General features: G+C 43.6%; 1 protein-coding gene across 4 annotated transcripts in view; it reads left to right on the forward strand.

The window, feature by feature from the left end:
- Positions 1-378: 378 nt before the first annotated feature.
- The window catches only part of BCLAF3 (BCLAF1 and THRAP3 family member 3), a 28,902-nt gene continuing 16,770 nt past the window's right edge, over positions 379-12,510 (forward strand). For 2 of the 4 annotated variants that reach the window (XM_051621982.1, XM_051622006.1), the window contains exons 1-3: positions 379-514; positions 9,648-9,721; positions 11,750-12,328. In XM_051621982.1, coding sequence (XP_051477942.1) covers positions 9,678-9,721; positions 11,750-12,328 — 623 coding nt within the window. In that variant the 5' untranslated portion in view covers positions 379-514; positions 9,648-9,677. Of the gene's footprint in view, positions 539-9,647; positions 9,722-11,749; positions 12,329-12,510 lie in introns of all 4 variants that reach the window. The other 2 variants (XM_051621986.1, XM_051621995.1) reach the window with 2 other exon arrangements.

Below are 12,510 nucleotides of genomic sequence, written 5' to 3' on the forward strand. Positions count from 1 at the left end.
GGATTTGGAAAGGGCTTCACCCTGTGTCGGTGTGTGCTCCTGCTGCTTCCAGCTCCCGAGGAAAACACTCACTCGAAGGCCAAAGCGGGCGAGGGGGCCTCATGTCAGGACCGACAACCAAGAAAGCTCACACGGCGGGGATCGACCCTGCCTCCCAGGGAAGGAGGGAGCTGCGGTACAACCCTCGGACGGGCGCTCCGGGAACCTGAAGAGAGCCCGGCGCCCGCCCCGGGGCAGGCGGCCGCGGAGCCGCCGCCGGAGGAGGAGGAGGAGGAGGAGGAGGAGGAGGGCGAGAGGGCGCGGCAGCTGCTGCCGGCCCCGCCCGGGCCTCCCTCCCCTCCCCTTCCGGGGCACCGCGCCCGCCCTTTCCCTCCGCCGCGCCCGCGGGAGCAGCTGCGGCCGGGCTGCCCCGGGACCCGCCCCGCCTCCTCGCCCGGCACCTGCTCGGGGCGGAGCGGAGCGGAGGGAGCGGCGGCCGCGGGAGCAGCGCTGGGAGGCGGCGGCCCCGCCGGCGGTGAGCGCGGGGGTGAGCGCGGGGGTGAGCCCGCGGCAGCTGCCTGGGCTCGGCAGGGCCTGGTCAGGCCCGGCGCGGGGGAGCGGCGGGGTGGGCGTCTGGCTGGTGCCGGCGTCAGGCGGGCCCGGGGCCGGTGCGGGGCAGTGTCCGTGCGGGGCAGTGTCCCTGTCAGCTCCGCCGGCGCCCGACGGGCCCATCCCCGGCCCCGGCAGCTGGGCAAGGAGCGGGCTGCGCCGGGCCCCGGGGGCTCCGCCGCGGTGGGGTGCACGGAGCTTCCCTGCCCTCGTTTGCGCCCGCTGGAGGGTCTGCCGGCCCGGCCCGGCCCGGCGGGGAGACGGTGGGGGTGTGTGTGAGGGGGGCTGGCCGGTTCCGCTCCCCGCCCTGACCCGGGAGGGGTTGGGCTGCGGGGCAGGAGGTCAGAGAGGAGTCCCCTGAAGCCGCCTCGGATCTGCGTGTGTCTCGCTGGCCGGGGCCGCTCCCCGCGTGTGCGCCCCGCTCTGCGTGTGCGTGTGTCTGTCTGTGTGTGTGTCTGTGTGTGTGTCTGTGTGTCACCTGCGGACTCACGCTAGTTAGCGTGTTTATAGTAGCTTAAAGCAGTACAGGTTGTGTAGAGTAGTCGTGTAGTTTTAGCGTGTCTTTTTGTTGAGCTTAATTTATTTCGAAGGACTGAGTCAAACCGAAGCAGGGTGAGTTGGTGCCGATTTGACGAAGTCTGCGTTTTTTGATACTTCTTTGGTTGGTTTAGTTGATTAGGCACAATTATTCATATACATCTGAGGAGGCATTCCTCCTGTCTCAGGAGGAGTCAGTGATAGCAGTCTCCTCGTTTGGCTCAGCTTCATCCAGAGCAACAGCACCTAATTTTTAGTGCAATTTTAATTGCCCCAAGTCACTTGTAAATATAGTTTAGGTTCCCGAGTTACAAGGCTTTAAAACAAAGGCTACTCCAATTGCTGGGAGATTTTAATTACCTGCTTACCTTGTGTGTTTGTGGGCCTCAAGGAGAAGTGAATCTTCTGTGAAAGTTTTGCTGGGTGTGGACAGCTGGAGGAAGGGCATGGAAGAGGATGTCAGGAAGGGAGGGGAAGAAATATGCGAAAGGTATGGAAGGTTCTCTGGTGACGGAAGCCAGGTTGTGGCAGGCTGTGAGAGACAGAGAGGGGCAGAGAACATGAATGACTAAATCTTTCCCCTTGTTTTCATCTTTGCACACTGAAGGGCTAATCAGAAGCGACGAGGTTGGTTTTTTTTTTTTAATATTGGTGTAGATGAGGTGAGCTGAAATTAATTAACTTCCTTTAGAGGCACACCCTGGTATCCTGATAAACAGCTGTCTGTCTTAATGAGTGTCCGTGCACTCCTCTACATAACTGGTATTTCTGCTACCACTTTTGTAAGAGTGATCAAACCACCTCTCCTTCCCCCTGCTCCATGATGAGATGGGCTTGATTTTGGTGCAGCCTTGCCTCGTGGGTGTTCACGTGTCAGGAGGTAAAGTAGATTGCGTTGGTGTTTCAGCAGGCTGGCGATCAGTGTGGTTGCACACACTGCTTTTCCTCTCAGGTGGCAGCAGGCTTTCTGTGTGTGGGGAAGGGAGGAAATGTGCAGGGAGTCTTCCAGCAAGGGCTCATTTCTCTGGCGTGGCTGGGGAAGGCAGCCCAGACTTCCCAGCTTCCTGGCATCGTTGTTGTGTGACATTACCCTTTCTGAATAAAGATGGGTTTCCTTTTTGGTTTTTTTGGTGGTTTTGTGACTTAAGGTGAGAAAGCAAAGGCTTCCAATAGGGGTTGTACACGTTGGAGAGCTTTCAGTAGGCAGGAAGTTATCATGATTTGTCTCTAGGATTATGACAGAAGCAGGTTTAACAGAAAGGCAGAAATGGCTGGGGTTGGTGCTGTGACATTTAAAGCTCTGTAACAGATGTGTTAAAGGCCTCTAATTCAACACATTACGGAAATGTCTCACCAGTACATTTATAGGTTGTGCTTGCTTTGTGTAAAAAAAAAAAAAAAGAAAGTATTTGGGAGTGGAACTCTTAAATTGTAATGTGATGCAGATTTATTGTGCTCAGTCTTTTCAAGTTGGCATTGTAATCTGTTTTTCTGCAACGGCGAGGCATCGCCTGCTAATTAGTGTCATTAAATGGGTTAGTTTTAAATGAGAGCACACTGAGCCTAAGTTACGCTCTCAGTAGATCTACTCAGTTATTTTTATTCTTTTGCTCAAATACGCAGGGACAGGGGAATACTTTCCACATGTCCCAAGGAATTGCTTGAAAACTGTGTAGTGGTCCATTAAGAAGTGTTGTATGCTTCAGCTAGGCCTGTACTTTCTGTCATAGGTCTTCATCCTACTGGGAGTGTAGGGGGGAAGGACACTTCTTATTTATTCAGATATATATGTAGACACGATAGATACTCTGCATGAAAAGCAGAGGGGAGAGATGCCTGTGTGCTGACCCTGCATGGAATGGTTACCTTGTTAGCAAGAGGCCTGTTAATGATCCTTGGTATTGAGATACAACCTGTGTAAAGCCCACCTTCCCCAGCTGGTGCCGAGGAAAAAGGTTAAAGCTAAGGACAAAAAGGTCTCTAAAGCTGCAGTGGCTGCACTTTGGGTGGGCCAGAGGCGTGCTTCTGATGCCAAGGAGACCTTATTTCTCAGCATGCACTCTGGAGCATCAGAGCTCACTTTTCTCTGAGTATGGCTTATCTGGCAGGAGTGCAGGCCTGTGGTACTGTGTCCTGCTGTTGCTACCCACTGTTCCTAGTCGTTCTGCCACAGCTGCTTGGGGAGATGCTGCTGACCAGATCAGGAGGTTTGGTAAACATAACATGGGATAAAAAGAGAGAGAACTGGAGCAACTGAAGAGCAACTGGAGCTGCAGTGGTCTCGGGAGGCCACCAGGTCTGCTAAAAATACTTTGGAGATTCAAAGCATGACCTTGGTGGAAGATGTGGAAGGTCCCCTGAGAGTGACAAAAGCCCAGGAGACAGGGTCTGTAATCAAAGCGCTCGTGGAATGTTGAAGCACACTGAGGAAAATGAGGATGGAAATTTGGATCTTGGTCACTTGCATTGATCTGTTACCTGCTATGGTGTCTAGGTTTAGAAATCCCTCAGCTGAGTTTCAATTGCCTCAGCCAGAAGGTACGTGTCCTTGAGTTAAATATCTGTTCCAGCTCATAGTTTTCAAAATTGTCACGTGTCCTGCCCTGCAGTAGTATGCCTTGAGCTGGGAGTCACCTCCCAGCTGTAAGTCAGTTCCAGGCACGTCTCTGGTGCTGGGATAGCAGCACTGGAGCATGGGGCAGGGCTGCCCTGCACACACTTTGTGACATCCTTCCCCCAGCCCCTGCAGGGTTGAGGGTGGTGGATTGTCCTGGTTTCACTGGGATAGAATTATAGAATCAATTTTCTGTTCAGGGAAGCTGCAATTTTGAGAAGACTGCAGTGCTCAATTCTGTGAGAACAAAGTTGATAAGACACTTTGTTTTAGTTTGTGGCCAGCCATGGTATGTGGGTTTCCATAGCGATCAAGGTCTGCAGCAGTTTTGAGCTAGCCAGGTGCTAGGGCTGGGAGCAATGAAACCCCAGGGCAGCTGACCCAAGCTGCCAACAGAAGTATTCCATACTATAAACATCACTCTCACTATAAGTTGGGAAGTTTGCTGGTGGTGGGGCTCTTCCTCAATGGCTGCCGTGTCTGAAGGGTCTCATCTGTCATTCTGGCCCTGAGGCCTACTCTCCTATTTGCTGTGACCATCGCGCTCTTGCTGGAGCTGTGCTGCTCAGCGCTCAACATCTGGCACACAGCTCGCAAACATTATATGGGCTGCATATAACTTTGTATTTCCTGATGGTATTTGGATTAATAGTAGTTCTTTATTGTTTTATTTAATCTATTTTAATTTCAACCTAACGGTCTCCGTTCTTTTCCTGATTCCCCTTCTCGGGTGGGGAAGGGCCATTTGGTGGTAGAACGACTACCTAAACATAGACATGGGTGAACGTGCCAATTGGGAGCTGTGGTTTTGAGGTTGAAGATTTTTAGTAGAAAAATCAGAGAGAAATGAGCATGTATGTGGCCTAGTGCAATAATGAGAACCTCTACCTGTGGTGATGGTACCCAAGCCAGTCTGGGAAGCATTGGCTAATGGAGATGTGACGTCCTGGTGCAGTTAAGAAGTATTCAGGCTGGTTTGCTGGGGCTTTCTCTGTTCTTTTGCTTTTCCCTGGGCATTTTGTGTTGGAGGTGATAAGATTTGCCTGGAAGCTGAATGAGCAAGAACATGCCAGGCTTGTGTCCTGCTTGGGCAATAGCTGGGGTGAGAGCTGTATGGGACAGCCTTTGAATCAGCTATCTTAACTTACCTACTAGAAAACTTGCCAGTTCTATACTTTTCATTTAAGGGTAGGATAAATTACTTTCGGTATTGCAGGCTTCAAGATCTTTACTTTTGTTTTTTGAGTTGGGACTGCAGCTGAGCTTTTAATTTGATTGTATTTCTGTCAATACTTGACTGTTTTGATGTTGAGACTCAAATCCTGATTTCTTGGCAGATACTGCACCAATACATGCTCTGGCATGCCTCTTGCAGCCTCTGGTTGATCCTCATCTAGAAGACAGACAAAGAAAAGCTCGCAACTGCTCCTTATCATCTTGGACAGAGTGAGAGAGTAGTGAGCTGGGTAGATTTTGCAGTGTCAATCTTCCTGTCTGCTGTGTGACCCAACATATGAAAAACTTGCTTAGCACTTCCCTTGAGAGTTGGGGCAATCCCTTAAAAGGCATGCAGAATGACATGTCCTGTCACCTTCTTGAAAAGCAGCACTACCTTTGCCTTTTCTGCATAGGGTTTCTTCCATCATCTTTTTTGTAGATGCTAGAAGGCACCCAAAAGGCATGTAAAGCAGTCCACCTATTTACGATCTGTTTACAGGAGAGTTAACTACTTCTGCTCTGTCAGCAAGGTCTTACTTGTTTGGGGCTTATGATGTGGGGCTGTTTGCATTAAGAAGAGCTCCAGTTCCCCTCCATTCAGCTAGATGACAGCAGTCATTTGTGATTTCTTGTGGGGAAAATACAGAAGGTTGAAGATTGCTCTGTTTAGGAGACCAGTTAAAAATTTAGAGCTTTCCTGAAAGACGTGTGTTGAGGCTGGCATATAACTGTACAATTTCTGGTCATTTTATAGTTACTTGCCTCAAGATACTACTTTCAGGTGTGTAGTAGATAGATACTGTGAGAATTTTGTACTTGTCAAAGCACTGATCTCTTGAAGGTGGAATCAAAGGAGCGCTGGCAGCAGGCTTGAGGCCATTTTTTCTGAGAGGGAAGTTGTCTGATTTCAATTCCAAAAGTAAAGAAAAAGAAAAGGTGGGGTTGTCATTAATCTTTAAGAACTAAGTACAATTACTGACAACTCCTCCAATGAGTCACTTATTGTTGTGTCACAAGCAGCCAAGAGACCCAAAAGTATCCTGGGATGCATTAAGAACAGTGTGGCCAGCAGGTCAGGGGAGGTTCTCCTCCCCCTCTATTCTGCCCTAGTAAGACCACATCTGGACTACTGTGTTCAGTTCTGGCCTCCCCAGTTCAAGAGGGACAGGGATATACTGGAAATAGTCCAACTGAGCACTACAAGGATGATTAAGGGACTGGAACATCTGTCATATGAGGAAAGGCTAAGAAACCTGGGGCTGTTTAGTCTTGAGGAAAGAAGACTGAGAGGGGACCTTATTAATGTCTATAAATATCTGAAGGGTAGATCTCAAGAATGGGCTGGTCTCTTTTCAGTGGTGCCCTGTGATAGGATGAGGGATAATGGCACCAAGTTACAACACAGGAAGTTCCACCACAACATGAGGAAAAACTTCTTTACTGTGAGAGTGACAGAGCACTGGAACAAGCTGCCCAGAGTGGTTGTGGAGTCTCCTTCTCTGGAAACTTTCAAGACATGTCTGGTTTCTGTCTGATCTGCTCTGGGTGTTCCTGCTGCAGCAGGGGGGTTGGACTCAATGATCTTCAGAGATCCCTTCCAACCACTATGATTCTAAGATTCTATTAACCTAGTTATGTTCCCAGTTTAAAAAATAGTTCTTAATGTTTTCGTAGTGAAAGTATCCCATAAAGTACAGCAGGAAGACTTGGCGAAATTCAGAACCCAGAGCATAGCAGGTCCTGGCACTTGCTCCAACATGACCTGGTGTTGCGAGCTGAATCCATCACAGAGACTTATGCGGGGAAGAAGAAGAACCATTTCCCACACCTGGTCTTTCAGAAGCATCTGGATGACTAATTTGGGAACCATAGGGCCTTCACTTGATTCAGGTAATTCTGCTACAGACAGTGTTGCTACCTGGGACCATCCTGTGAAAAGCTTGCTTTTGGTGTAGAACAGTATTACTGGTCTAGGTAAGATGATTTAAACCTTAATCCAGTGATGTGCTTACAAATTCAGTATAGATTACTTGTGATTCTGGTGTTACAAGTGTGGGTCTTCATGGAGCTTAAGTGTCTGCTGCCTTTGTACAGTGTGTATTGCATCTTGAATCTCCCTGTGAGGAAATCACATTGCGTGGGTTGCTGTTCAGGAGGCGCACTGAAACAAATGAACACTTTCTTTCCACTAAACAAAAGGAGTGTCCTCAGTGGAAATTACAGTAGTCCTCTTTATCCTAAGGCAAGATCTAGAACATGCTGTCACAGTCTTTCTCACGCTTTTAGTACGATTGTTTAGCCAGTCTCAAAAGAATAAGGAATCTCTAGTTATGTATGTTCAGTTTCTAGCTTGATCGGTCTGTGGTGGGAGATCCCGGCAGATCAGGTTCTGTGTGATGGTTGGGTGGGCTTCAATGGTACTTTTGTCTTTTTCGTGTTTACATACTCTCTTGAACATGAAAGATAAAGTTAGAACTGAAGGGATGATGGAAAGAATTTGAATGGCATATAAAACTGTAATTTTTTTTTTAAGTTTACGAGAAGTGACGGTAGTAGTGAATATTGGAAATTTGTGAAACATGTACCTGTTTTTGAAGTGTGTTAGCCAGGGATGTAGTTTTTTTTGTTTCCGGAATACTGTTCAGTTTGGTAAGGTGTGTTGTTAAAGGAGAGAAATAGGAAAATACTTTGGTCACTATATTACTTTTCTGTAAGAGATAATATAATAAGTACTGGCATTGGAGCATTGTATTTAACTTGGCTAGTGTGATCTTCAAGTAATCAAAGGTCCTGAAGTTAATTCATGCTATGCAAGTCCTCAGAAAAATGCCTTTAGGATCTAAGAGGCAATGCTACCTTTGGATTTCAAAGTTCAGGGAACAAATACTATATGTCATCTTTGGGATACTTTGGAGTTGGTTTTGGCTTTTTTTCTTTTTTCTTTTTTCTTTTCTTTTTTCTTTTTTTTTCTTAGCTTCCCTGTTCCTTGCAACACTTAAAATGTCATGCCTTGTTACATGGAAAGATGCATTGCAGAGCAAATAAATCTCAAATATCTCCTGTTTGCCATGAGAGTAATAAATAAATTCAAGAAGTTTTTCTCCAGGACTAAGCTATGGCTATGTCTTGCAGACAGTTCTCTGATTATCTTATGGAACGGCTTAATGAGAAGGATGTGAACATTTCCAAAATTGCTCTGAAATGTAGTGGATGGTATGTCTAACGTCCACCTGTGGTGGTAGGCATCAGAATGTACTGGTTGTACGTTCTCCTCTAAAATACTGCTGTTTTAGCCAAGAGCTAATCATACAAAAAATCAGATATAACAAGGATTAATATTTTATTTGATCAATTAGTGTGATTGGGAGAGGGGAGGAAGCACTGAATCAGGCTTGTGGATTCACAGCTACTTTTCCAGGTGCATTTCAGCTTGCTGTTTTTTCTCCCCTTTTCAGTTTTAGTTGGACAAATAAAAGATTTACTTAAAAAAATTATTTGAGCACTGGGAGTGTAAAAAAGGCCATACTTGGCCAGTCCAGACTAGTTTTATGTCTCCATGAATGTCTGTGAGCAAATAATTAGAGAAAATACCAGAGCACGTCTAGAGTGACATTGACCTGGGTGTATTTTTCCAGGTTGAAGTGACTGGTTGTTCATTAATTTCAGAGCTGTTGATGTATCTGTTTTTTTTATCTATTTATATTTCTGGCCTTTACAGCATCTTGTGGTAATTAGGAGCTGTAGGCATGGGTATGTGGTCCAAATTTGAACTTTTAACTAGTTACCTGATTTTACTTGGCTTTAATCCTTATGTTTCCTAAGTAATGAATAATCATTCCATTCTTATTCACTAGTCACATTACTGGTGAATTTTTATATCCTTTATTCACTTGATTTCCAAGTTTCTAGTTGTTGTTTTTTTTTCTTTTTTTTGTTTTCTTTTTCTCAAAGAGAACAAGAAGGGGAGATTCCACTGGTATTTCTCTCATTCTTCCATAGCTTTTTGTGAGAAGGGATGGCCACAGCTGCTTCCTGTCATAGTGCATCCATTGTACATTTAAATGTGTGTCTAGGTAGTAGTTTATTAACAAGTTAAGTATAAAAATGAAAAGCGATCTTTTGTAGATGGTTTTATTTGGATGAAGTGTGTGGTGATAAAGCAATTAAGACTTGATGGAGCCAGTTAACCTTACAGGAGGTCTGTAACCGTGTAAAAATATCAGCGTATATTACAAATTTGAAGTTCAGAATATGTGAAGTCCAGAATATAATTCAATTCAAAAACATTTTTCTTTGTAAACTGGATTTTAGAGCTCTCTCTCCCCTCCCTATCATCTATAGCATTTGGTACATACTGAGAATTACTGCATTTTCTTCAGTTGCTGCAGCTTGTTTGTGAGATTAACATTTAAAAAATAGAATGATTAGACAGCATTACAAAATAGACAGAAAAAGGGAGCAATGGTCAATTATTTAAATCTTTATAAAGAAAATAAGCTGCGTTCCAAGATCAGCAATTAGGAAAAAAATTTGCTGGCTTTAAAATGGGAATTAGAGGTAAAATAGCCTAAAAACATGCCTCACATCAACCTTGAAGCATCTGATACTACACTTGTTAAAAACAACTGTCCCTGTTGCAATTTGTAATGCAATTCTGTTATCAGACTAGTAAATTGTTTCATTTTTACAGCTTCAAGAAACTATTATAAACACCTGAGAGATGATGACAAGATCTAGATCAAGATCACCACGATGGAAACCAAGGTAAATGTTTGTGTTCTGAATACCTGTGTTGTGAAATGTAGCTCTATATGAGGATTTATAATTAGAACTTAAAACTTGTATAAAATAAACTGCATCCACAATTACAATTTGTAAAGTGCATGTTATTAATTATAATTTGGTTTCCAAACTGAACACCTGTGGTATTTTTTTTTCCCAATTTGGAATTTTATTACAATTTTTTTTTTCTTTTAAACTGGACATGTTAAAGTTTTGATGTCTGCTAAGAAGCTTGTTCCACTTGCGTGTTTTGGGACTTGGAGCTACCTTAAACACAAAAGTCAAGCAGCAAACTAGTTAAGGCTATTTTTACTTAAGCACCACCTGGTACACTGAATGTCTGTAACTGTTTTTGCTTCTTGGTCTTCAGGGAGGGCCAGATCAACTGTTAAAAAAAATACTGCTAAGTTCGAACATCTCAGGCTTTCTGAGCCTTTGGGGCTGATCTGCAAATGGATCTTTAGCACAGTTAGATATGCCTTGTAGCATAAAGTGAACTGAAAACATGGGAGTCAGTGACCTTCTTTTTGGACACTAGCCTAGCAGCATGTGTCATTGATGTATGTCACCAGAATAACATGGAGGTCGCTTCATGCTCTTAGTTTGTTAGTTAGCTGCATAATTTTTAGGACTTGCAGTGCCAACTTGAGGTGTTATAACTAGGAGGTTAGAATTCTAAGTTCTCAAGGGCTATTAGTGTGTAATATGAAACTACTTTTTAAATGCTTTTGGGTTGCTTTTCTAAAAAGACTAATTAAGTTGTGATGACCCAGAGAGTTTGTTAGATCAAAAAAAAAAGTGTGGGGGTTTTTGTTTGTTTTTAAAAAGAGAAATCTTATCTACTTCTATACCAGATTGATAGTTGTGAACATCCTTTGGGTGAAGGGCAGGGAGGAATGCCCCAGTTCTCATTAAAATGCAAGCCTTAACCAGAACAATATGGGGCGGCAGCAGCAGCAGCAGCAGCAGTGCAGGTGCTGTTGGAAGTTAGCTATTATGGTTTCATGAAAATCTGTAGTCCTGAGTCTGAACTTCTTTGCGGAAAGGGAGAAAATAGTTATGCCAAAACATACATTTGCAATATGTGTACAAAGGAAGTGATTTCCTTAATTTTTTCAACTCTTATTCCTTTGCTGTTTTTAATGAAGAATATATTGAGAGAATACTTTAATGCAAGTGGAAGTGTCCGAGACTACTTTCAAGTTCTGGCTAGTGCCTTGTGCTATTTTTTCTTAATTTAAGGAGATTTTGGCTAAGAACTCTTTAACAGGTTGCTTTTATTTTTGTAACTATAGGTGGAAATGCAAAGCTGAGTGATGCAATTGAATGGATCTTATCAATTGAAGCTTTAATTGCAAAAGCTGTAGGAAGTGTGGAAGTGCATATGTATGCATGTGTATACATGTATGTGCATTTATGCATAATCATACAAAAAGACCAAAACATCCTTCTGAAACTTCTTCTTTTCAGTAGGAAAAAGCCTACTTGTTTTCCATTTTATATAGTCTATTTTAGAAGGTTTTCAATCAGTTTTGGGGTTGTTTTGGCATGCAAAGAAGACCTGAAAAGTTTTTGGTGGGTTTTTTTTTGTTTTGTTTGTTTGTTTGTTTTGCTTTGGTTTATATGCTTTTTTTTTTTACTTCCCCTTTTTTCTTTTGGCACTGAAAAAGTTAGGGAATGCTTGAGGATTGTGAAAATGTGTATAACAGTTGTTTTCAAAGATGTGAATACCTCATATATATGAAATTAGTTCAAAATGCAAAGAGAAGAATTATTGACTTACTAATACTTCAAGTGGGTATTTTTACTGTGAAAACTTTCAATAGAGTAAAAGTAAGTGTGGTACTCTAGCCAGGCAGTTAACACCTTAAGTATCTCATCTTTAATGTTTTTTTACCAGTAGATTTGAATTGTGTTCTGAACAGTTCTTCCTTGGGGAGTAGATGCTCTTATTAAGTGGTTGATTCAATTTTATGGGACTACTCAAAGTGGATTTTATTTTTGCCTTAGGTCCTTATCTCCAGCATTTAGGAGTCCAGAGCACCACAGGCAAAGGTATACTCATATTAATTATGACTGTGAATATAAAAACTTCCGTAAGGACCCAAAGAAGCCTGTGCCTTGGAGAACAGATGATGAAAAATACGGACAAAGCAATTCCAGGTTTGCACCGCATGGAAATAACCACCAGAGAGTGTATGAACGTAGATCGCCTTCACCAAACCTGAAGAGAATTCCTATGGAAGATATTTACAGTCATAAGCCCTACAGAACATACACATCTGAAAGAACTGAAAACAATAGGAGATGCCAGTTACCACCAAAATACTCGGAAACACCATATGAAGAGCATGATCGTCCATTTTATCAACACAAAATGGAAGACAGATACATGTTTGAGCATTACAAAGTCACTGGAAATGAAAAAGGAATGAAACCTTTTCATAGACCATTAGGGGCTTCTTGTAAACTTGAAAGAAAATGGCACGAAGATGACTTGAGGCACCAGAGATTACATGAAGAGAAGTATGGTCAGTCACCCAGAAGAGTTTCTGATGAATTTACGGCAAGGAGCTCTTTACAGAAGAGGTATAGGAATAAAATAATTAAAACCTGGGTATTGTGGTGTAAAGCCTCAAGTGAAAGTCTGTTTTCATTATAGTTGAAGATACCCACCTTGAAACACGTTGGCCACTTTGTAGTTTAATTATGGGCGACTGGTAGTAGTGAAGTAATTGTCTTTTAAGTAAATCGTATTGATGGCTAGAGTA

Source organism: Apus apus, chromosome 1 (genome assembly GCF_020740795.1).
Source record: "Apus apus isolate bApuApu2 chromosome 1, bApuApu2.pri.cur, whole genome shotgun sequence".
NCBI classification, from domain to species: Eukaryota; Metazoa; Chordata; class Aves; order Apodiformes; family Apodidae; genus Apus; species Apus apus.